The sequence below is a fragment of the Sciurus vulgaris genome (genome assembly GCF_902686455.1).
Source record: "Sciurus vulgaris genome assembly, chromosome: 10".
In the NCBI taxonomy this organism is placed as follows: domain Eukaryota; kingdom Metazoa; phylum Chordata; class Mammalia; order Rodentia; family Sciuridae; genus Sciurus; species Sciurus vulgaris.
In genome coordinates, this window is record NC_136470.1 from 62,420,778 (window position 1) to 62,447,904 (window position 27,127).

Here is a 27,127-nt window from a genome sequence, read left to right on the forward strand (position 1 = left end):
TTTTATTTTGTTGGGATGTTTCGTATCACCAACATTGAGTTTCTGCCTGAATACCGACAGAAGGAGTCCAGGGAATTTCTTTCGGTGGCGGGGACTGTCCAGCAAGTGGTGAGGTGCTGGGGGGTGAGGGGGTGGGGGTTAGGTGGTAAAGTGGGAGGGTTAAGGGGATAAGGGAGGGGTCACCAGTGTCACAGGTGAGTTGGGTTTAGGGAAGTAGGGGGCAGGAGATGAAGGAAGCTGTCAGAGGGAAACGTGGCCATCTCTGCCATAAAATAGAATCGTTTCCCCCTGCTTAATGTCAAAAGAAGTAGCTCTCTCAATTTCTATTTTTGGATCAAGTGATCTTTAAAATGCCTTCCATATCTGAGGTTACATACATACTAATTAATGTTATTATTTACACATTTATGCAACCATGGTGCATTAGCAATCCCTTCACTTAAACAAACAAACAAAACTGCCAGGCACGGTGGTGAACTCCTGGAATCCCAGTGGCTCGGGAAGCTGAGGCAGGAGGATCACAAGTTCAAAGCCAGTCTCAGCAACTTAGTGACACCCTAAGCAACTCAGCAAGACCCTGTCTCTAAATAATATATATATATATATATATATATATATATATATTTTTTTTTTTTTTTTTTTTTTACAAAAGACTGGGTATGTGGCTCAGTGGTTAAGCCCCTGGTATCCATTCTTGGTACCAAAACAAAACAAAACTTTCTCATTCTAGAATGAATAAATATTTATTGTAAAAACCTGCAAAATCCAGGAAAGTATTAAAAAAGAATATTAAAACCTTTAATGTCATCAGTAGAGATAAAGCTCCTTTTTATACTGAACTACATAGACATAGAGGATAGTGCATACTGGAATTTTAGTGAAAATTCAGTTTTACAATTTGACTTTTGTTTTCCTCTTAACATTATTTTGCATGTTTCTATGTTAGTAAATAGTCTTTAAAAAACACAGGTTCTAATTGCCTCTAAGTTACAAAATTCTTTTTTATTGGATGTTTAAGCTGTTTTCAGTTTTTAGCTGCTACTAAGGAAAATGCAGCAGCCACACTGCCACATAAATTGTTTCTTGGATTACTTCCTTAGGTGATTTCTTCAAAGTGTAACTACTTGGTCAAATAGAAAAGTATCTATTTATGGCTTGTGGCACATATTGCCAAGTAGAAAGTTTCTGCCAATTTTATTTCTACAAAACAGAGGGGGTTGCCCCGCAGAGGCTTCAATGCAGGGACAGGCATGGTGTCCTGTAGGATGAGGAAGGAAGTGAGAGGGACAGCAAGCAGTCACAGTGACCCCTACTTACTGACTGCCTCTCGACACTGGGTACTTTATCAAATGCTCTACCTCTGAATACACGTGAACCAATTATTCCTCAAATTATCCCAAGGAGGCAGGCATTTTGATCGCTCCTGTATCGATGAAATAACAAAACAAAACAAAGAGCAACGGAGGCTCAGCAGATTTAGTTAACATGTTTTGTGTCGCATAATGACTTTAAACTTCAGAGCTCTTATTTTTTCCTCTGTGCTATATAATTTTTTAGGGTTTTTTTTTTTGTTTTGTTTTTGTTTCCTCTGGGCAATTAAGTAGCTGGTTTTGCTATTATGTAGGAGAGGAAACACAGGAGAAAACTTGGGAGAAGAGAATGAGCTTGGTTTTAGAAATGCTAAGTGAACAAAGAAGGTAAATTGAAAAGCTCTTCCTTTGAGAAGCCAACTACAGTTTTAAAAGGGCTACGCATTTCCGGTGAGAGACTGTTCTGAATTGGTATGGTGTGCCTCGCCCTCTGGCGGCTCATATGAAAATGTGTCCTTAAGAATAATCAAATACTGAAAAGAGAGTTCCTCAAATCTATGAAAATGTGCTCAATGAGCGTGGCTTTGTTCACTGTGGGGAAAATAATTGGAGTGGGTGAAGCACAGAAGTTAAACTTGACCACAGTCTTTAAAGAGAGAAATAAATGAATGGGTGTAAATGATTATTCTTAAACAGCAGAATAAAAGTAATTCAAGAATTGCCGCAGGAAGTAGGGATTTATTTTGACTTATTTTGATAATGTCTGAGTTTGGGATTAGAGACCATTAGTGTGAGGCTTGCTTTTCTCTTTGCTGACTGTCAGAGTGTGGCTGTGCAACATACAGAGTACTGTGACTGGAAGCCAAGTTTGAAAGAATGAGGATACTTTAATTTTGTTTTTCAGGTAAACCTGTTTATACAACATCTGCCTTCTCCAAATTTTACAAGCAGTCTGTTGTTGCAGATGTCAGGTAGTGTATGTCCTCTGTTTGGGGATTTCTACCTTTATTGCTATAAATTCTCCTTAACTCTGTGGAACGACTGAGATTCTACTGTTCTCAAGCAACAGTTTAGGGGCAATTATAGGTTCATATGCCATTATCACAGCTAAGGACCCAACACTCTGCCCTGTTCTTTATCTACCAAATCCTGTATTCTCCCCAGAGCGAATTCCTATATCAGTGCCTCTGGTTATAAAACGGCTGTGAACGTGGCTACCATATTAAGTGGATGGTGGGGGCAAGAATAAATCATGGACCACTATTTCTCAAAATATTTTCAGTGAAAAATGATCACTAGAGATCTTCTGAGAACATTTTAAAAAAGATTTTACATGCAATAATTTTTAGGAGTAATTGTGAGCCATATATTATAGCCCATCTCCCACCATTTCCAATATATCTACAGGAATTTTGTAATCTACTCTGGCGTTTAAAGGAACTGAGCAATCTGGGGGTGAAGCAAATTGTTTTCCTAACTTTCTGTTTCTCATGTTATTTAAACTCTATTGTATTTATTTTACAAAATAACCAGTCTTTGTGCAATTAGAAACTCAGAGTTTGGTGTCAGTCTGAAAATCAAATTGGACTTAATTTATCCATCTACCCTATTAACTAGCTGTGTGGTTGTGAGTCGTATTTGGCTTCAATTTCGTCATCTATCAAACTGGAATAATAATAGGACTTTTCTCATAATATTCAATGGGGTAAAGCAGAATTAGCACTGTTCCTAGATATGGTCAGGTATCAAACATTAAAACTATTGTTTTTAATGGTATGAATAACTGTTTCATATCCACAGAAATAGTATATTCTATGGTTCTAGATTTGAATTCTAGCATAAGAATCAGAAGACATAATACTACACTTTCTCTTTCTAATTCGCATAATAGGAGCCAATGGCTACCTAAAGAAGGGAGTTAGGTTCAGTTGAAGGATGTGCTTATATCTTTGAATCTGTCACTTGGGTCCCTTTTCTAAGAAAGTTTACATTCTAAGAGATATTCTTGAACATCTCTCATTTTTCCCTGTAGCAGCAACAACAAAGGTGGCCTCCTTGTCCACTTTTGGGTTGTGTTTGTCATGCCACATGCCAAGGGCCACATCTTCTGTGAGGACTGCGTGGCGGCCATCTTGAAGGACTCCATCCAGACCAGCATTATAAACCGAACTTCTGTGGGGAGCTTGCAGGGGCTGGCTGTAGACATGGACTCTGTGGTACTAAATGGTGACTGTTGGGTAATTGGTGTTTAAGCATTGCTTCCTGTAGCACTCCTGAATGACCATTATAGTCAACATTGTAATGAAGTAGCCTCTTCTACAATCCAGTGGCACAAGATTAGCCAAAGACATCAGAGCTACATTGGTTAAAGAAGTTGCTAAATGTTATACATAGTACAGTGATTGAAGAATAGAACTGGGAACAAAACATATACCAAATTGAATTTTCAAAGTATATATCATATATATGTATGCTAGACATATGATAAGTGGCTAACAAATGAAATATTTGTTGTGTGAATGAATGAAAAATCTCTAGTGGAAAATTCTGCACTGCATTTACTATTTCAGTCATGAGATTAATTATTATTATTTGTTTGATTGCTTTCTTACCTTTAAAAAATGTTTAAAACTTGTGAATATAAATGATTCCAAGGACACAGAAGTAAAGAGAATAGTATCGTAAACTCTCATACATCCTGACCTTCAACAGCTATCAACTCATGGCTGCTTTATTTGATCTCTAAATACCTAAGCAATTTACCCATCCCTGACTAGATATTTTAAAGGACAATCCTAAATGTGCTTGAATGTTCTTAAGAAGGACTGAAAATAAGTTTTACTGAGCAAAATTCTAATAAAGTTCTGGGACTAACAGTTTCTTTCTATGTTTTCTTCAATGCAGCTGGGCTTCGGTCAGATTATTCTTCAACCATAGGATCTGGTAAATTCTTTCATGTGGTATCCCCTTACCCCCAATTAATATCTTTTTTGGCCATAATTTTCCTTTTAAAATGATGAAGTGTTTGTTAGTGCTTTTTTAGTTGCAAGTGACAGGAACATATTTCAACTTGCTTAAAAACAAAAGTAACATGACTGGCTCAGATAACTGGCACACATGTGGAATACATTGATTTTAGGCATGGTTGGGTCCAGGTTCTGCAATAAAATGCCAGAACTCTGCATATCTGCTTTCCTCTGTGGAGGCTTTTTTATTAACATGTTCTTTATTATAGTAGCAAAAATGATCACCAGCAGATCAAACTTATCATTTATCCTTTTCTCAACCATGGTGGAAAAATTCTCCACACATATTTCCTTATAGTTCTTACAGAAGTCCTGGGATTGAATCTCATTATCTAGATTGGGTGACCTGTCCATTCCTGAAGCAATTTCCTTGATTGGCCAGTCTGGGTTATGTGCCCACCTCTAGAGCTAGGGGTGAGTTTAACCCCAACCAAACTACACAGACAATGTAGGGACAGTGTCTCAAAGCAAAATCTGGGTGCTGTTACCAGAAGAGAGGTGAGTGGACTTTGCGGACAAGGACAGCAGATGTCCTCCATATGACCTCTTTTGCTCTTTATTCTTCTATAAACATTTCTAGAAAAGTAATTCCTAAAAAAAAAAATAAATAAATAAATAAAAAAAAATAAAAGAAAGAAAGAGAGAAAGAAAAGGAAAGAAGAAGGAAAGTACTGTCTCCACAGACAAAGGTTGCTCTCAGGACTTGTATGCAGATCATCTGTCTCTCCGCTACCCTCTGGAGATTTCTGCCACCTCAGGGAGGCTGATGTGTCATTTCAAACTGGTGGCCATAGTGGGCTGTCTGATTCGTCTCTCAATTGAGTCTATCCAACTGGAAGCTGACAACTGTGTCACTGACTCCCTGACCATTTATGACTCCCTCTTGCCAATTCGGAGCACCATCTTATACAGGTATCACACAGGCTCTCTCTCTCTCTCCCTCTTAATGAAGGCACTCTTGTTGGCAGGCAAAAAGATTTTTCACAATTCTGTTTATATGGGCTCCCCTGGGATTTTTACAAAGAACATTTTGATGTAGACTCATGAAGTCAAACACTGACCTGCATTCAGTTTAGGATATTTAAGTATCTTCATTAGAGTCTATCAGACTCAATGTTATTGCTTGTAGCACACCAGACTCTCAAAATCAGTATAGCAAGAACTTTAGTCAATGCATGTAAAATATAAAATATTTTGTTTAATTTTACTTTATTGCAAAAGCATTGAAGTCTACTATTTAAGTGTGACAATTAATATTCTATAATGATTACCTAGCTAGTAAAACAAAATTATTTTCTTATTCCAGATGTTCACTGTAGAAAAATATTAGAGAAAATAATATCAATTACTTTATGATCTCATTACCCAGGACAAATTTGTTACATTTTAGCATAAATCCTTTAGTTAATATGTTTATAATTTTTTATATATATATATATATATATATATATATATATATATACATGTACTTAACCATATCCTAATATTTTTTCACTTGATTATAGACACCTGCTTAAGGGTGCTTAGTATTTGAAAAACTAATAATGACAAACTTTATTAAGAAATTATTATTTATTATTCACTGGTTAAACAGGTACATGATTGTCTTGTTTTTAAAAATGTATGTGTCACAATGCTTTAAGTGTGTATTGGTATTTATATTTTGAAAATGAATGTTTGTATCAGAAATTCAAACACTATGCAAGGATAAGTTTGCTGCTGGCTCTCATCTCTCAATCATTGTTAGATTTTCTTCATCTTCCAAATATTTTTGGTCATTATCACTTCCACTTCTCAGCACAGTGCTATGAGGAATATACTATTATTATTAATACTATTTCATGGAAGGAAAAATGGTACACACATGGATCTGGTTGCTTGATTGCCTGGCATCTTTCATCCAGTTAGTTGATGGAGCTGTTTGAATCCAGTTTCCCTGGTGCAGAGCCCATGACTATAGCCCTTATATATACTGACTTTATACCAAGTTGTTCTCAAGAACAGCCCAGGGAGAGTCATCCAGGAGAATTCTTTGGTAGTAGTTCCTGGACAAACATTTCTGTATCTTTTTCAGCTTTGTTCCATCTGTAGTATCCTGTGGTCACTGGTTAACAAAGATCTGCCTGGCAGAAACTAATTCACAAGAACCTTGTGAATGACTCTGGAAATGTATACAATTATTGTTGGGTGGAGTCCCGCTTCTCCATACCTGCTCTTCATGTACTTTATTTTGCTATCTGATTTCAGAATTTGTGAACCCACAAAACACTGATGTCATTTGTTTCTACAAACAATCTCATGTTGGTGACACTTAAGTCTCCTTATATACGGAGGCTATCAGGAATCCGGGCATATTTTGAGGTCATTCCAGAACAAAGTAAGTATTTTCTAATTGGAAAAAAAAAGTTGCTTTTGGAAACATTTGTTTTGATGCTCTTATCTTTCCTGAGGCTGTTATAATGCTAGTTGCATTAGTCAGAAACCCTGACTTGGAGCCCAGTCAGAAAAGAGGACAGAGTGAACTGTTAACTTGGCACAAAGCTGTTAATTAAGCAACTCAAAAGGCAAAAAGGATGCAAGAAAACGGAAAGATATCATGGCGGTAACACACTCTGAAGCAACCACCTCCCTTGTGGCTGGGGTAGCAAAGAAAAGATGTTCAAAGTATTACCACTTAGAGCTTGGAGGAAGCCAGTATCCAGTATGTGGAATGAAACCCTGACTTCTTAGGAGGGGCTGCTGCTGCTGGAATCTCCAATTCCAGAAGTATGTTCTTAAAGAAAGTAACAGCATCCTTCAGATATGTAGCCAAAATGTAGGATTTGGCAACAAAAATGGAATTTGGAATTTGAGAACAAGTATTTTAGCTAAACCGGTGGGGGTGCTATTTCTTTAAAAAAAAAAAAAAAGTTCAAAAAATATGCCAGATTTTTAATCAAGAAAGTGTGCCTTTGTAATTAGATATATGAATGTAATGTGTTTTCCCATAGCCTCACAGCTGCAGGTCACTGTGTGTGGACATCTTTTTCAGAGTGTGAAAACACAGTGTTGGTCAAAGAAACCCCTGGCTTCAAAGGGAAAATTTCAAGTCCATACTACCCGAGCTACTATCCACCAAAATGCAAGTGTACCTGGAAATTTCAGGTAGCCTAGTTTTCCAGTATGTTAGAAAAACATTCTTATCCTATTTTTAGTAGAATTTCATTACCTTTATTTTTTAAAGTAATTAAATAAATTTAATTATTACAAAATAATATCACTTAATTTTATAAAATTTAACCTTACTGCAATATATTATCTAGAAATTTTTCTGTAATTTCAACCTTCTTTTTACAAAGTAAGTTCTCTTAATAGATATGGGCTATTTTTCCAACTTCTTTTGTTTATTTGTGTTAAAAATGCAAAGGCATGCTTGCAGGATCAAACAATTATTTTATTACAACAGAGCTCATGTAGCAATTATTCATTACTTTATCATAATAGGAATTAATAAAATAAAAAATTAGATTAGGCAATATATATTTCAATTGTGTAAGCAAACCAAACAGTAAATTTATATGAAGTATATACATCTTCCCTCTGGTGCTAGATGGGGCATTGCTTTTTTTCCCCAATCTTTTTTAAATCTTAAAAAAAAAATCTATTTTTCTTTTTCATGCTATAGTATCATGAAGACCGGGCAAAGTGTCACCTTTGCTCAGTCAGTGTATATAAAATCATTATTGTGTAGCATAGCAATTAGATGTAAGTGGTAAGTATATAGTTTGCATTTGTCAATATGTTATTGAACGACTCCTATGGATCAGGTTCTCAGGCACTGTTCTAAACTCTGAGGACTTATGAAATTGGATAAAACTTTTTAAAAAGTTCTGCTTTCATGGAGACTACCTTTCAGTAATGGAGATAGGTAATAAACAAACAAATCACATACACAGTGAGTAGCCAGGTCTAGGTTCAGAACTGTGGATTCAACCAAAGGCTGACAGAGTCCACATCTTTACTGACCATGGACAGACTTTATCCTTGCCATTATTCTCTAAGCAGTATAGTATAATATTAGTTATTTACATAGTGTTTACATAGCATTAGATATTATAAGTAATCTAGAGATGATTTAAAGTATATTGGATTTGGCTAGGTTGCATGCAGATACTATACCAGTTACTTAAAATACTTATTATCTGTCAATTTGCATTTTTTTTTTGCGTGTGAATAAACAAACAAATGATCAGGCTGGAAAAAGTTTGACATGTGTTCTCACGAGGCCTGGGCTTTTGGTGAACATGAGACAATTCCGTTCCTCTTGTGTCCCCCACGTTTGTTTCCTAAAGCTTGAGAGACTATGAACAGAGTGACCCTCAAAGAAATGCTGGACTGGTTTGGATCTTTGGTCTGCTTTTTTTAACCTCGGGAAAGTTACTCATCTTTGATTAGTTATGTGGGTGTATTTATTTTTTCTTCCTCTATAAAATAGAAATCAACCTTCTTTGCCTCACAGGATTGTTATGGTGTTTAATTGAGAACAACAAAGTGCCTGATTCACTCCCTCTCAAATGTAGGAGGTGAAGGGCGACTTCCTGCAGTTAGTGTACTTCAGCAACAAAGACAAACCCACACGCACAGACATGCATACACACACATGAAAGAACAACACAAAATAATGGCATGACTAAAACTCTCTGTCACAGTAATAAATGTCAATGGGTAAAATTCATCTAAAGAAAAAGATAGTAGGATTGAATTGCAAAGTACTACAAAATTTAAAAAAAAATTACTCAGAAAAGTTGAACAGAAAGGATGGGCAAGATTGTACCAGGCATACTTAAGTAAAAAAGAAAACAGTGTTCATTCTTTGTACTTGGTACACTGAAACCAGGGTTCCAACATCCCTGGTTTGAACATAAGAGCTGAAGGGCAACTTATAATAATAAAAAGGGTGATCCACAAAATCTAATTATGACAATTATTTATGCAGTGAATAATATAGCATTAATACATACAAACCAAGAAATATAGGAAAGACAGAGAGAAGTGGGCAAGGGTTAAGTAAGAGATGTTAATTCACTTCTCTTGCTTGGTTCAGAGCACATAGGGCAAGAGAGGCTATTAAACCATACCAGTGTGTTTGGCAGTAAAAATAAGCAGAAAGACCATGGAACATTCATAATTTGGTCACAATCAAATGCTTAAGAAAATAAAAAAATTAAAAACAATATAAACCATAATCTTTCATCTAATTGAGATGGAATTAGAAAACTTGAATATGGGTGAGCCAAAATTCAACTCTCTGGAAATATAAAATTCTTCTCTTCCATAATTACTGGGTCAAAGTGAAAGTGAAAACTAAAATGGTATATCAGACATGAGGGGCATGCAAGCCACACAGTGCAATTAAAAGTACAGTTGCATGGTGGCGTAGTGTGTACGTGTACGCGTCTGCTCCCACACATGGGCAGCTCTGGCTCCTTTGACCTTTTCAGAAAATACCCAGGATGATTCAGTGACAGTCTTCAGGAATACCCAGGTAATATGAAGAGGATGCTAATTCATTTCTCCTTTCTCTAAAGAATCTGAATGAAGCTTTAAATAAATCACATCATTGTTTTCACCAACAGAGGACATTCCTTATGCTCATTAACTGGTGAATATTTGCAAAATTAAGCTCATCCCACAGGAGCAAGTTGAAACCCAGAGACCCTGCTGCCTGCCATGTCCCACCTCACCTGGGCCCAGCAGTTGCTCCTTGAGTAACTGACTGTCCGCTTCGTTCTCCACGTGCACTCCCCCTCATCCTGGTTGTTCAGGGGAGCTGGCCTACCACACCAGGGGCCACAGCTCACAGAAGTAGAACACCCCTAAAACAAGTCCAGGGTTGAGCACTGAGCTGGCAAAAAAAAAATGTTAGCCTGAGACTCGTCATTCGCCTGAAGCAGTTTTTGACTTGATGTTTGTTTTTCACAGACCCCTCTGTCAACTCTTGGCATAGCCCTGAAATTCCATAACTATTCAATCACCAAGAAGAGCATGAAAGGCTGTGAGCACGGGTGGTGGGAAATTAACGAGCACATGTAAGTATTTTCATACCTGAGGAATCTGATGAAACGTTGTGGCCTCTATCCCCAAAGAGGATTCTTCTGTCCCCAAAGAGTTTTCACTTTACTGTGGACAGAGGGCAACTAAGAAACAGAGGAATTAAGAAACTTGCACACAGCTACTCAGCTCTTGAGTAGGCAGGATTCAGGGTAAAGTTGATGGAAAGACAGGGCTTACCTCTGCTCTGTGCTGCCTGACTTTCAATGTGTATAGTGCATGCTTTACAAAAGTATTTGGTAACTAAAATCTAAAATAACTAACTTTTATAGTACAAAAGGTATCCAATTCTTTGTGGTCTAGAGACCTGATCGACCTAGCTGGATCCTAAGGCTGGGAAATGGGTTGAGGATAACCAGAAAAAAAAAAAAAAAAAAAAAAAATCTGAGAGAGAGGTAGGTGCTTGGGCTTCCTGAACCAACCTTTGTCCCCATTCTCACAGTTCTCTTCCCCCGGTTCTGGGGATTGAACCCCGGGCCTTGTGCAAGCTAAGTGTATGCTCTCCCCTAGTTACACTCCTGCCTCCTCAAGCTCACTCTGAATTTGTTCCTTACTTGTTGGTGTTGCTTATTTGCTTCTGAAACTATAATAGGTATTTAACATTCAATTGAATTAGCATTCAAAATACAGGACACCCTGTGTTGGCAGTAGAATGGGTTCTCCTTTCACTTTTTAGAGAAGCATCCCATGAAGTTGAAGGATTTGCCTACTAACTTTAAAAAATTTTTTACATGCATTTTGAGTCAATGTACACAAATGGGGTACAACTTTTCATTTCTATGGTTGTGCACGATGTAGATTCATACCATTTGTGTAATCTTCGTGTACACAGGGTAATGATGTCTGTCTCATTCCATGATTTTTCATACCCCCTCCCTCTCATTTCCCTCTACACAATCTAATTTTTTGATCATTATTATTTCATAAATGAAACCTTCCCTTTCTAAGTGCCTTTCCTAAACAACCTTCTTTCAGTTCCTTTAGACAGACAACTTGCAAAATAGTCATTGGTCCTATTTTCATTGGAGTAGGCCCTGTAAGATTGTAAGATGGATACAAAGGTGTTCTTGTATCCATTCTTAAAATGTAGCCAGTATTCCTTTGGGAGGTGTAATTGAATCAAGGGTTGTTTTGTAGAAGACAGGAGACCTGGCTTCAAATTCCATCTCTGTCATTTAATAACTATATAAACTAAGACGAATTACTTAACATCTTTGGTTTTCAATTTGTAAAATAAGATGATAATTCTCAATAAGGGTCTGTTGTTTTAGCAAGCATTCAAGGACATAATGCATACAACACATCAAAGCTGTTATCTATATTAATATAAATAATGAGATTTCTTTGGACATTATATTTGATGAATAAACACTATAGAATGTGCCCCAAGGCTTCACAGATACTACGTTTTGGTACTTGATAAAAACAGATCCAGAACACAAATCTTTACAAATCCTTTGTATCATAAGCCTATGACTAAACTGTGCTTCAAACAAGAGATATGATTTTTTTTTTCTCCTAAGTCACAGCAAAAACAATTAGGATACATTGCTATAAGTAGGAGCCGGGTCTTCTCCCAGCTAATATCAGGAAAGCACTCTGCACCACTGCTTCTCCTGAAAGGCCAGTTCTTCCTGTAATCTGTAGGCTGGCTGAAATCCTATCAGATTCATTTCTTGCTAGTTGTACCTTCCAGTTTAAAATGCCAGCCCTTTCCTTATCCTTCATCCTTATCCAGAAAGGGAAGACTCATTGAATTAGTAAGACCCCTTGCTGAGAAGTTAGCCTAAGGGAATTGGGGCTGTAAAGGGAAAGGTGGAAAGACTAAAGATTTCCTCAAATAGTTCAGAGAACATAACCCCAAAGAAATAATGGTCAGCTTACAAGAAGGAAGCCTGCGGAGAGCACAAGCAGAGCAAAGCCTGAGGAGAAGGCTTTTGGTTTAGCTTTTGCTACAGTTTAACCTCAGGCAGACTGTGTTCAAATCCTGATTCTATTTATTTGCTTTTGAACATTAACCAATTATTTCACTTATGTCTCAGTTTCCTGACTTGTTATATATCTGGATACATAAATTGACTCTTGTTGGGTTTCTCCAATCTCTCACTTTTTTTTCATTTTTATTATTTTATTTTATTTAGACTTTTTTAAATTTTATTTTTCATTTTTACAGACTGTACTTTGATTCATTGTACACAAATGGGGTACATCTTTTCATTTCTGTAGTTGTGCATGATGTAGATTCCTACCATTCATGTAAATCTCACTTTTTAAGTGCCCATTCTCTAAGGCCCACCATGCTCCATTGCAGAGGCTCTCCCTTCAAGCTCCAGCCAAAACATGGAAGGCAGACATCCTTCTTAATTCCTCTTTAAGATGCCTGAGTGGGACTTTGCAAGAAAACTAGATGTTAATGGAGGACACACAGAAATCACATCATGTCTTCAGGCACAGGATGCCAATCTCAAGACGATCACTTAGCGTAGACTCTGATCCCAAGAGCATGGCTTGGCTTTCAGGAACCTCACAGACCTGGCTCCTATTTGGTCAGGTGACTCCCTACACTCTTCCTTATATAACAGGAACTGGCTTATCAGTACATCAGTTCCTGAACTTCAGCCAATTGCAAGAGACTCTTCCTGAATGACATGAGAATGCTTTCTTCCTTCAGGCTTTAAAATCACAGATTATCTGTACTTTAGAATGCCAGTGCTTGGTTCACAGGACATGTGTGGTTCCCAAGTGATTTGAGGGCCTAGAGGGATTGGCATTCACAGGTTCCAGGGGACAATGTCACCCTCAAGTCTTGTGCCTGCTCCCTATCTCCCATGAAGAGCCCATAGTTTGCATGCTGGAAAAAGCCTTGCCCACACAGGGTCCTGGACTAACTAACTTCTCATGGGCCTGTTTTATAATAATGTTCATACTCCATTGCCCACAGTGCTCATGTAGCAAGAATTAGTAACCAGAGTGACATTTTGCCAAAAGAATTCTGGGAACCGTGGTGGCATTAGGTGATGAGAGGTAAGAAAAAAAAAAAAAAATCAAGTGAGGGAAATATTATGTAGAGACATTACTTCTTTGAAATTCTACCAAGGACAAACCCAGAGGTGCATATCATATTTCAATTTAGATTGAAATAATGTTGTCTTTTGTTTCAAGTGTTGATGAAGTTCCCTGCATATTTTCAACCTGAGCTCAGAGATTCCACTCTGCAGAGAGAGGTCTGTGGGCAAAAGCAGGCAATTCTTGTTTCACTTTTTTTGTTTATTTTTTGTTTTGCACTGAAAAAGGAGAGAGGCCTAGAAGAATTAAACCCATAGTTCTGCTTGTGGGTGTTGGTGAGGAAAGGAATAGTTAATAGTACTATTACTGCTCTATTCAGCAGAAAATAAAATTGAGAAGTTACTAGATTGCAGTCATATAGCACAGTATGGATAAATGCACTATTAGTGCATTTCTGCTTATGAAATTCAAATGACTACAGTACTGGTGAATCCCTATTAACAGGAAGGCAGTTGTTGAAACCTCATACTGTGTGTCCTCTCCAACTCCTGTCTCCTCAGGTACTGCGGCACCTACATGGACCACCATACAATTTTCCGAGTGCCCAGCTCTCTGATTCACATTCAGTTCCAGTGCAGTTCAAGGCTTTCGGACAAACCACTGTTGGTAGAATACGGCAGTTACAACATCAGTCAACGTAAGCCTGGTTATTAGTGAGATCCTTAGAAAACCTCAATAAGTCATTATGTGGTGAGCCAGGCATGGTGGCACATGCTTATAATTCCAGCCACTTGGGAGGCTCAGGCAAGAGGAATAAAAGTTTGAGGCTAGTCTCAGTAATTAGAGAGGCCCTAAGCAGCTTGGTAAGACCCTGTCTCAAAAAATAAATAAATAAATAAATAAATAAATAAATAAATAAATAAATAAATAAATAAATAAAATAAAATAAAATAAAAGGACTAAGGATGTGGCACAGTGGTTAAGTGCTCTAATCTCCAGTACCTAAAGAAAAAAGAAAATAAAAAAAGTCATTGTATGGTGGCCAATGCCTTATAACTCCTAGCCTCAATTTCAGAAATGAGTATTGCTTTATTTTTATTTCCTTTTGCATATGTATTTTTTTTTATTGTAAACAAATGGGATACATGTTGTTTCTCTGTTTGTACATGGCGTAAAGGCATACCATTTGTGTAATCATAAATTTACATAGAGCAATGTTGTTTGATTCATTCTGTTATTTTTTCCCTTCCCCCCACCCCTCCCACCCCTCTTTACCCTCTATACAGTAGTTCCTTCCTCCATACTTGCCCCCCTCCCTAACCCTAACTCTAACCCTTCCCTCCCCCCCATTATGTGTCATCCTCCACTTATCAGCGATATCGACGCAAAAATTCTCAACAAAATTTTAGCAAATCGCATACAAAAACATATTAAAAAGATAGTGCACCATGATCAAGTGGGTTTCATCCCAGGGATGCAAGGTTGGTTCAACATCAGGAAATCAATAAACGTAATTCACCATATTAATAGACTTAAAGTCAAGAATCACATGATTATTTCAATAGATGCAGAAAAAGCATTTGGTAAAATACAGCACCCCTTCATGCTCAAAACACTAGAAAAAATAGGGATAGTGGGAACATTCCTTAACATTGTAAAGGCCATTTATGCTAAGCCCATGGCTAATATCATTCTAAATGGTGAAAAACTGAAAGCATTCCCCCTAAAAACTGGAACAAGGCAGGGATGCCCTCTTTCACCACTTCTATTCAACATCGTTCTTGCATATGTATTTTTAAAAATAAATAATAATGATAACATATATAATACAAAGACAATAAATAGTATGTAATAAATTATGTATACCCACTTTAAGTTGTAGAGAAATTATTTTATGTTTTTGACATTACTGATTTATAGTTGAAATATTACTTCTTATATTATTTCTGAAGTTCAGGACAAGTCCCCTTTTTGGTTTGTTATTTTTCCTGCTAGCCATGATTCCTTGTAAAAATAATATTTACATCAACACATAGAGGGCCCAAGACCAACAGTTTTGATTCATTTTGGTTTATGATGTACAAGGAGAGCTGTCTGGGTGAAGGGATTCAAATATCAGCGCTCAGAAGGTTGAACTTGAAATTCAAATGGAAACTGCTGGAACAGTGGCCAGGAAGTAGCTAATAGAAAAAGGCAACATTTAAAGGAAGTCATTAGAGCTGGGGAGTGCAGATAATGACTTATTCAAGAAATTCTAGACCCATTTAAAAAAAGGAAGTATAAAAGGTATTCATTGAGGAACCTTTGAAGATATGACATGAGCAAAAGGACCTTAGATCATGTCATTCTCTTCCAATCCCCAATATCCCTGCTTTTGCACTTGGAATATTACACTCAGAAGACTACAGTCTCCAGCAGGGGCTCAGGAAGAGCCAGCTATCTCATTTTTAACTATCTTTTCAAACCATGACTATTCCTCCTGACTCACCCACTCCACCACATGCCATTGAGACAGTGGGGGAACTATCATGAGCTCTCCCCTGTTCTTTTGCACAAGGGAGAAAGGATTTATTATTTTGGTAATATTTATCTATAAGCTCAGGATATGATTTAAACCCATAGAGGGAGTGCATCTTTAATGAGAGGGCTGGTTAAAAAGGAAAGAATAGTGTGAATAGTGAGGTAGGAGGCAAGAGTCCTGACTTTTGAGGTCAGGCACTAATCTCTCTAGGTCCAGCTTGATAAGTTCAGTGGTTACTCCTGTATTTTGGAATAGAGATCACTTGAAAATGCAATCAAAAACTGCTTTTGATCACAGACAATTTTGGGAAAGCAGCATCCTGTTTGTAACCCCCCCACGGAGTCTAAAGACTGCACACCCAGAATCCTGGCCTCTAGTAGGTTCCTTCCCCTTTCCCATTCTTCAAGCCTGTGATAATGCTGTAGGGCTGAGTGAAGGCTCTGGAGGTAGAGGTTGGATTGTGAAGGTGGCTTGGATGCAATGGTTACTCAGATCTCTTGTTCAATTAATTTTCCTTTGTCTTTGTTCACTTGGGTTCTGCTTTTTTGGCTTGTCATTACCCATAGCCTTGATTAGATGGAAGTATTATATAATTTCTCCTGCTCCCTTGTCAAATACCTAGTCACTTAAAGCTTCGTGTTTCTTTGCTAATGTGGTCTGGTGATTTTTCAGGACCCATGTGACATTTTCTATTTTTTATTGCTTATAGCTTGTCCTGTTGGATCTTTTAGATGCTCCTCTGGTTTGTGTGTCCCTCAGGCCCAGCGCTGTGATGGAGTAAATGACTGCTTTGATGAAAGTGATGAACTTTTCTGTGGTGAGTATTCAGGTTTGGAATATGGCTGTCTTATAAGTAGCTTGTGGGGACCATCGTTGTTGCTAGTGTACACCTACTGTCTCTGCAGTGTAGATAGTGTTATCTGTCACTATCTAACAAACTATGCCAAAACACAGTGACTTAAAACAATAATTCCTCCTTCTCCTCCTCCTCCTTTTCCTCCTTCTTCTTTAGTTATTCTTTCATTTTATTTTTTTCCATTTTGCAGTGTTGGCGATAAAATCCAGGGCCTCATTCAGCTAGGCAAAATTCTACCACTGCACCACATCCCCAATCATGCATTTTTTTTTTTTTTTTTTTTGTGATGCTGGGGATTGAACCCAGGGCCTTCTGCTTACACTGCTAGCACTCTACAAACTGAGCTATCTCCCCAGCCCCCCAATCATGCATTCTTGATCATGTATGCATGTGTTATCTTGGATATGTCTGATCTAGGCTGACCTCAGTTGGGTGACTTTGCTTCAAGCACTGGATCATCCTGAGTTGGTTCTTCAGAGGTCAGGATCAGGTCTATTCTTTATGACTCTTTCCCTCACTGAGCCATGGGTAGCCTTGATAGTGATAGAAGGAAGCAAAGGAGGAGTGAGTAGAAACGCATGGTTTCTCTGAAGGCCTGAACTTGGAATGGGCACCCCATCACTCCTTTATAGTTCATGGCTCAAAGCAGATCACATAGCTGAGACCAAAGTCAAGGTGCAGGGAATTTACTCTCATATCTTAGGGTCATGGCAAGGATGTGTTGTATTAATATGACCACAGGGAGTGAAGATCTGTGACCAATAGCTTAACTCACCACAATCTTAAACACAACAGTCCTGTTTGAAGCACAGATCTTCATCTTGAGAGAAGCTCAGAATCTGCAGAGAAGTAAGCTCAGCCTTCTTCTTTATGGAGCACAGGTGTTTGTGAATGATGGTTGTTTTGTTGCTATTGTCTTTAATCTACACAGTTTGTATTGACATCACATTGGTCATAACTAAGCCAGGGTAATCTGTCCCATAATAATTCCATTGGCGAAGACAGGCAACCCCTCCAATGCCAACCCTGACAGACCTTCCTAGGCTCCCCTCAATCCAAATAGGGATCCCCATACTCCACCCACCCAAATCCTCCAGTGCCCTTCTTCACATTCTCCATACAGACCCTTAGGTTTGTCCATCTGATTTGAAAGTCCTCTCTTTATTTCCTCTGTCTAGTAACTGCTATGCATTCTTGAGGTTTCCTTTGTGTTCTTTCTTTTTCATATCAATAACACCTTTAAAAAAGTATTTGACACACAACTGGTGCCCCCCAAAACAAGCAAACAAACAGAACCCAATTGAAATGAGTGACCTTTTCCAATAGGGCTTCTTGAGGGTAGATATGTGGTCTGTGATTAGAAATGCCTAAGGAACCATAATTTCTGAAAGTGCTTGCTAATATACTCTACCTGCCTTTGGTCTAAAGAGAATATTCCAAAAGGAGAAATATGATAGATTTTTCTTTGCATTTTCTAATTGAGGAAATGGGCCTCTCAGGATAAAATCATCTTAAGAAGAGTTTCCTTGCACACAGACCACAAGTCTATTGTTCTCTAAGATCTCACATTCATTAATTCATTCAACAAAACCTCATTGAACTCCTACTATGTGATCAGGGGCTTGGGGTAAAGAGATGAATAAGATAATTTCAGTACACTTCCACTTTCATTAGGAGGAGAGACAAGTTCAATTTAGATAACAACTTACAATATTTCTTTTTCTGAAAATAGATTACTTTGGATGCATTTAATTGTAATTAAATAAACAAACCAGGGCTGGGATGTAGCTCAGTGGGAGAGCACTTGCCTAGCACGTGTGAGGCCCTGGGTTCAATTCTCAGCGCCACATAAAATAAATAAATAAATAAATAAATAAATAAATAAATAAATAAATAAATAAATAAAATAAAGGTGGTGTGTCCATCTACAAGTAAAAACTATTTTTTAAAAAATAAATAAACCATCAGAGTTCAACACATCTACACAATTGCAAAAATCAGATCTGACAAACTCAATTGCTCCGATTTGCTCCAAAGTTTAAACATCAGCTTTTCCTCATGAAGGTGCCAGTATTGAGGAAAATACACTCTCTAGTTTGTCATGTTAATAGTTTGTCCCTGTAGAGGGGTGCTCCTGGTCATCAGAGCTGATGTCCCAGGCTCACAAGCCTTCTCTCTTTTCTCATTCTAGTGCCTGTTAAACCTGCCTGCAATGCCAGCTCCTTCAGGCAGCACAGCCCTCTGGTCTGCGATGGCTTCAGGGACTGTGAGAATGGCCAGGATGAGCAGAACTGCACTCGGAGTGAGAGCTGCCACAGGCCCAGTGCCCTGATGTGCTTCCTGTAGAACACTTCTAAATCAGAATCAAAATACTCTGCTGAGTTAGGGCACTCATTAATCCCAGTTTCCCCAGAACTTTCCTAGATCTAGCACTGAAAATCCCTTGTCTGGGAAATCCCCCCAGTCCTAAACAAAATGAGTCAGTTGGTCACTGTAATGGAGGTGGACTTGTTGTGTGTGTGTGTGTGTGTGTGTGTGTGTGTGAGAGAGAGAGAGAGAATACTGGGAGATTTTCATTGCTTACTTGCTTTTTTTTTTTTTTTTTTTCTGTACCAGGGATTGAAACCAGAGGTGCTTAACCAATGACCCATAGCCCTTTAAAAAAAAAAAAAAAATTATTTTCATTTTGAGACAGGTTATTGCTAAGTTGCTTAGGGCCTCACTAAGTTGCTGAGTCTGGCTTTGAACTTGTGATTCTCCTGCCTCTGCCTCCCAAGTCGCTGGGATTACAGGCATGCACCACTGCGCTCAGCTGCTTACTTGCTTTTAATGCTACTCAAGTTGTAGGATACTGAGGACCTGATATAGAGGAACTTGCCAGAGACCATGAAGGGACACCCTCTGTTCTAATCACTACAGAAATGCAAACCTCCAGAATTGTGAACAAATGTGTGGGAATTCACACCATGTGTCCATTTTTCTTTTCTTTGATGGTATAAAAGGACTGAATGTCATAGTGATTTATGTTCAAAGACTTTCCTGGGGGATAAGACACAATAGCAAAGAGGTTGTGGCCTCAAGGCACTTACACAGCCAACTCCTTTGCATCGCACCTACAGTGAAAGAAAGGCCAGGCAGTTGGATTGGCTCTCAGCTGAAGTGTTTGCCTGCCTGCCTGCCTTCCAGTGACTCTGAAAGGTCACCATGGGTTTGCTCCATTTCTCTCTGCTAGTTTTTACCAGAGCAGCAAATAACAATTTTGTGGCTAATCCATCCTTTGCAAAGATTAGTGTCATTTACTCAGATATTTTTCTGGCTAGGAAAAAACTGCTTCTTCTTTGGTTCCTTTTTAGGTATTCCATGCACCAACAGAACTTTTAAATGTGGCAATGATATTTGCTTTAGGAAACAAAATGCAAAATGCGATGGGATCGTGGATTGTCCAGATGGAAGTGATGAAGACAGCTGCAGTGAGTAGAAAGCTGCTCCTTTTGAGTCCTATCTTCCCACTTGGTTTCTCCATTTTCCATTTTTATTCTCTTCCTCATGTAAGTCCCCTGGCAGATGTTACCACAGGCCAGGAAGTAATAGCAAATGTTGGTGAACTGAGTCTGAAATTATTTCTCTGACATAAAATTTCTAAAGTTTTATTCCATCTTCTTTCCTGAAAATAAGCATCAATGCACTCAATGTTTCTAAAGAGAGCTTTCAATTTCTAGTAACACTAATCAAGGAAGAAGATCTTAAATAAAATGACCTGCGATTCTGGAGGACTTATGCCTTACATTGTGAACAATATCAATTGGTGGTTCTTTGTTTATCCAAGACCTACTAAATGTTCTCTGCCATATGTTCTTTTTAGTCATGTGGCTTCTGATTGGCCATGTGGCAACATGTTAATTATACACCATTATCAATACGATTTACACTAAAAGCAAATTACACTAAAAGTAACTGCTCTGATAACTAGTTTTCCTTAAGCTTTAATTTATCAAATTTTTCTCTTAAATTAGTACAACTTCAAAGATATTCTCAATTCTGTTATATCAGAACTTACCTTTTCCTCTTCTTCTAGCAACCTAACACCACAGGCTGCTGTTTGTATCAGTACAGCTGTTATTATGGATCCTTCTGCCCTTGCATGCATGACTGTATGGCGACTTCTTGTCAGGGCTTGTTTACAGGAGGGAAGAAGTAGTTGGTTAGTGCTGGTTTCAGACAGACCCATAAAATCCTTCTCTAGATAAGAAGGTGATTTTAAATTGCTTATTTGATGAGTCAATTCCCAACCCAGCACTGAACCTGACCTAATTTCCAGTTTTTCTTAAAGTATGCCTTTAAATCACGTGACCCTTCCTCTACCAAAGGCTGTAGCCGGAGTTCCTCCACTTTCCACCGAGTCATCGGGGGCACTGACTCCCAGGAGGGGGCTTGGCCATGGCAGGTCAGCCTCCACTTTGTTGGATCTGCCTACTGTGGTGCCTCCGTCATCTCCAGGGAGTGGCTTCTCTCTGCGGCCCACTGTTTCCATGGAAACAGGTAGGGCATCCCAATCCTTACTCTTGAGTGGCACACTCTGACTACAGACCATACATCTGCCCTGAATTGTGGGAAGAAGCCTCTTTTGGGGGAAAAAAAAATCAATCAATTTATTTGGGCTTCTTTTTTTGTTTATTTTGGTGGTGGTGATGGGGCACCAGTAATTTTAATTTTTTTTTTAGATGTTATTGACATAAAGAAAGAACACACAGGAAACGTCAAGAATGAATAGTTTTTACTAGACTGAGGAAATAAAGAGAGGGCTTTCAAGTCAGATGGGCAGACCTAAGGGCTGTGTGGAGAATGTGGAGGAGGGTGGCTGGAGTATGGGGATCCCTGTTTGGATTGGGGGTGATCCTGGGAAGGTCTGTTAGGGTTGGTGTTGGAAGGGCTATGTCTGCCTCTGCCAATGGGGTTATTGTGGGATGGATGCTCTTCCAGCTAAGAGTGGAAGGAAGCTTAAAAAGTGATCTCCCTTAAAAGATAAACTTAGTTAAATCTACTGGACCCTGGTAAAAAATTAATACCATTTATTTCTTATTCTGAATTTTAAGTGATTTTTCAATGAAGTTACACAATTTAAGTATTTACTCTTCCAATAAATTACAGGATTTATGTTAATTACTAAAATAGCTTCACCTCTGATCATTAGTCTTTAATGCTGTGAAACTGCTGTGTCCTTATTTTCTTCCAAAAGTTTCCATATTCTCTTCACCTTACACATCTCTCTGGCTGCCTCAGGGTGAGATCAAGGTCACAGATGGAGAATCACAAGCCCCTCTGACTTGTGCAAGGCTGGGTGGGAGCAGGGTCAACATTAGAATTGGGAAGGATGGATCATGGGGGTGGAGTTTGGTGTCCCTGTGACTATCATATTTCAGTAGCTGAAGCAGTGAGCTATGATGCTTCTGGTAGCTTGCAAGAAGTGTTACTAAACTTCTGCTTAAGGCACTTCATTATTTTTTACATTCACTTTTTTATTTGTTCTTTTTAGTTATACATGAGAGTATAATATATTTTGATATATTATACATGCATGGAGTATAACTTCCCATAATTTTGGTTGTACATGATGTGGAGTTACATTGGCTAACACTTCGTTTTCTAATCTGTCTTGGTATTAGTATCATTTGAATTTGGTAGAAAGGCTCTCAGATCATCATTTTACTGGCCCTATTTGTCTCCATCAGATGCCATTGTTAGCATAATAGGAAGAATTTAACAAATTAATTCCAGTTATCAACATTCTTGACCTGTGTATGGCTTGTGAAATACCAGTAGCAAGAATTCCAGGCATTTCCTTAGAATGTTGTTGAGGGAACTTTCTGGAACATGGTTATAATTGGCTACTCCCAGGACTGATTTATTTTATTTTATTTTATTTTATTTTGCTTGTTTTTAATCTCTGGTTTTACACAAAGGAGGAGCAGAGAAGTTGTGCTTCTTGCCAGGCTCCTAGACAGAGTCAGGGGCTAAGATATGGCCACTGAATTCAGGACGTCCTTTCCTCAGCCTCATCTCTTTGTAGAGATGTTTCCAAATCGTATATGACTCTTCAGACTACTAACTTTGCGCTTCATTCCTTCTCTTCCAGGCTGTCAGACCCCACTCCATGGACCGCTCACCTTGGAATGCATGTGCAGGGGAATGCCAAATTTATTTCCCCAGTGAGAAGGATTGTGGTTCACGAGTACTACAACAGTCAGACCTTCGACTATGATATTGCTTTGCTACAGCTCAGCGTCGCCTGGCCTGAGACCCTGAAACAGCTCATTCAGCCAATCTGCATTCCTCCTGCTGGCCAGAAAGTGCGCAGTGGGGACAAGTGCTGGGTTACCGGCTGGGGTCGAAAGCGTGAGGCAGGTCCGTGTGTGAATGAACGGGCATGGCCTTCCACCGGGATGAGAGTAACCGTGCTGATGCAGTGCTTTGGGATTCCCAGGGAGGTTTTGTGTATATCATCTTCTTTGGGCCTCCCAACAACTCTGAAAGGTTGGATTGGAGAAGACTACTTTTATCCCTGTCCTGTGATTCTTTCCACCTGCTCAAAAAGAAGCAGGGAGATGGAGGGAAACTATAAACAAAGCACAATTGACTAGGTAGTAGGGGCTCTTTTCAAACTCTGAAGGGGTGCTAGAATTTTCACTGGACAAGAACAATTACTCCTTAGCTTCCCTTTTTATCCCAAGATGTAAATAATTTTCATAAAGGAAAGGACCTTTATGTATGCACAACCCACTATCAACTCAGACAGCTATGTAGAAGATTATGGGTCATGTTGTGCACCAGGACTGTTGTCCAAGGGATGAAAGTGAAGAATGAAATCCAGCCTGCCCTTAGCAAATTCAGGCTTGGGCATTACACCAAACTAGAATTGGTTCACTCAGAGGGGATAGCTTTTCATACTTTTTCCACCTAGAAAAAGCCATCATTTTCCAACATGTACAGAAGTCAGGGAATATACTAGGGAAGCCTGTATGTTAATCCTGCTGTGATTTTCCATGAACTAGTATTCATGGTTAATTTTGAATATATTGTGAGGAGAAGAATCCAAATACAAGAATACAAAGCTTTATGTGTATGTCCCCAGAGGTTTGTGCTGGAACTTTCCCTTGATATCCTAGTCGTCTGGGATTCCCTTGCAGCCTTTCCAAAGGTTTAGGACAGTGTCTGTGATTCTTGAACTTTACCCCACATCCTTGCTTTGACACTCTCTAAAGATTCACTGTGAGCAGCTTCTCAAATGCTCATTCTCCCCATTTAGTTATTGAAGTAGTAATATTCACCATTGTTTTGCTTGCTGAGGTCTCAGGGTCCTGCGAGAGAAGGCAGCCAGGTGTTTGAATGCTTGTAACTCTGACAGGTTACCATGCAACATGCTTTCATTGCATTGTCATATATCACAAGGGAAAGTGTCTACCAAGTTATCATGAGACATCTTCATAAGCATGACTCTGTGTGTGTTTCTGAATCATCTTAGCCAGACAGGTTTAAAAGAAAGTGAAAGAACTATATAAAGACAGTTGTTTTTATGGTTCAGAGACTTCCCAATGTCAGTTGTGCTGCTTAACTTAAGGAGCTCTCTTGAATGGTAAATATCAGTACTAAGCGTCATTGACTCACGGGTGCTTCTAAAAGCAGGAGGTGCAGGGTGAAGGAGTAGGGCACCGTGGTTCAGGTGATGGAGGCAGATCTTGGGTCTGAGTCCTATTTGTATTTGCTAACTGTCTGCCACTGGGAAAGTCCTTTTATCTCTCCAGGTTTCTTTTCTTCATCAGCAAAATAGAGATAATAATGGAATTCTTCTCCAAGAATTTCTCTGAGGATGAAAGGAGATAATCTGAGTTGATCATCCAAATGAAACCTTAAAGAAATGTAGTCACTACCATTATGGTGATTTCCAACTCCAACATGTTTTCCAGATAATAAAGGCTCCCCTGTTTTGCAGCAAGCAGAGGTAGAGCTCATTGATCAAACCCTCTGTGTTTCCACCTATGGGATCATCACTTCGCGGATGCTCTGTGCAGGAGTGATGTCTGGCAAGAGAGATGCCTGCAAAGTAAGTCCTCCCACCTTCCTCTTGCCAACCTGTGCTTTCCATAAATGCTTTCACATTTGATCCATGCAACACTGGGAAATAACTAGGGCAGGAATTCCCCTTCCCTCCTCTGAGCTACTAATTATGACCCAATTGCCTAAGATCAGGAAAGTTGCTGAAAGAACTGGTTCTATAGAATTGGTTTGTAATCCCTGTGCATCTTCCTCCAGCATTTACATAGTGAGGTCAGCCTTCATATGTCTGCCACAATTTCCTTATAACAGAAACGAAAAAGCAAAGCAAAAAACTGACACACACATGCACACTATGTTGCAGGATTGCTACTTATTTCCTTAGCAGCAGCAGCTGTTCAACTTCCACAGCAGGGGTTCAGTTGGAGGTCACCTCGCAAGGGAGGGCATATTTCTCTGAGCCTATGATTTCAAATCTATGCCCATGATCACCAAAGACTAAACAGATGATTAAGAGGGTAAGGGTGAGAGCAGGAACTATTCCCATATCTTTCCACAACTTCAGCCATGATGCCACAAAACTCATCTTATTATAATAATGACTTCTATCTTTTGAGACCCTATTTTGTGAGCGCCATGGTATGTCCTTTACATAAATTCATTCAAGTCATTCTTTTATTCCTATCTTACAGAAGAGGAAACTGGGGACAAAGGGGATAAATAGATTGCCCAAGGTCATTAGCTAGCAAGTGCAGCTATCTGGGCTGGGATTTGAACTCATGAATCTCTAATGCTAAAGGTGTTGTTTTAGGTGTTTCCTGAAGTTGGTCAGTTACAGAGCCCTGTTCCACACAGCCATCAAGGTTATGCACTATGTTTTTATGAGCAGAACTGGTATTGCATCAATTAAAATAAAGAGCCCAGATTCTTAACCTGTCAGAATTCACCTAATCAGGTGTAAAATTGTGGGGGTGGCATCTAGGGGCAAATTTAGACTGCTTTGTCATCTTTGTATCTAAATAAGTTGCAACTTTCCCAACCCTCCCTAAAATAGAAAAATAGGACTCAGACATTATACTAAAGAATTTTTACTGTAGGGATTATGTTTAAATCTTGAATTATTTGAGTCCTGGCCTTCTGGAGTTGAGATATCAGAAGGGACTCTCAAACAGAAGTACTTTGATTATGAAAACTGTCTGACAGTGACTCTTAGGGTTGCTGCATTGGACCTGCCTAACAAAACAGCCTTTTCTTGTTTATTCCTCGGGCCATGAGCCAACTGCTGAAGTCACATGACCCAGCCATAGAAGTCACCCTTCCAAGATAATCGTAAGGTGGTTGTGAGGCTCAAATGATCCAAAACAGTGCTTGGCATACAGGGAACACTAAATAAATGTTAACCTTTAATGCTATTGCCACTTACTCTTCATGTGGGGTATGTGAGAGTTATTTTCTCCTGCAAGAGTCTTCTAATGTTATTCTCAGTCTTAATAATCAAGTATTTTTTTTAAAGTGAATGCAGTATTTTTTTTTTACTATTAGAAGATATCTAAATTTATCTAATGACATTAGCAATTTCACATTATTTCTTGATAGGCTGCATGATGATCAGCCAAACCAAACACTTCAGAATGGGACTTCTGAACACAATCTGTTAGATACATTAATGGTGAACTTGATGATTGATCATGAGACAAATATCTTCATACTTACATTATTTTTGGCTTAGGGAGACTCAGGGGGACCTTTATCTTGTCGAAGAAAAAGTGATGGAAAATGGATTTTGACTGGCATTGTTAGCTGGGGACATGGATGTGGAAGACCAAACTTTCCTGGAGTTTATACAAGAGTGTCAAACTTTGTTCCCTGGATTCATAAATATGTTCCTTCTCTTTTGTAATTGTACCAGTTGTATTTTTATCTATAATTTGTGTGATAGATTCCTTTAAAAAATGCAATAATTATCAATAAAGCAAGTCATGTAATTTTTTCGACTGGAAAAGATTGTACACATTTGATATTTACTAAAAGATACAGATTAGTATGTATTCCATAAAAAATTGCCCCAAGGATATAGAATATTCATCATAAGACATCAAAGCATCATTGATTCAGGAATGGGGAAAACCTAAAGTAATATCACATGCCTGGTCTCTAAAATAAAGTAAGAAATGAAGGAGATGTTTATGTGTCCACAATTTATTTTGTTTCTATTCATGTATAAATGTCTGTAAGTATTGAGGTAAACATGATTTGCTGAAATAAGGAA

General features: G+C 38.6%; 1 protein-coding gene across 1 annotated transcript; it reads left to right on the forward strand.

Moving 5' to 3' along the window:
* Positions 1-27,127, forward strand: TMPRSS7 (transmembrane serine protease 7). The gene is given in 18 exon segments (XM_079101512.1): positions 1-108; positions 2,215-2,218; positions 2,221-2,281; positions 3,343-3,536; positions 4,215-4,253; positions 5,020-5,248; positions 6,584-6,597; positions 6,600-6,713; positions 7,368-7,480; positions 10,298-10,404; positions 13,993-14,129; positions 16,663-16,770; positions 19,001-19,111; positions 20,163-20,279; positions 21,177-21,348; positions 22,943-23,211; positions 24,771-24,907; positions 26,588-27,127. Coding segments are annotated over 18 exon segments (2,190 nt in total). The 5' UTR covers positions 1-15; the 3' UTR covers positions 26,759-27,127.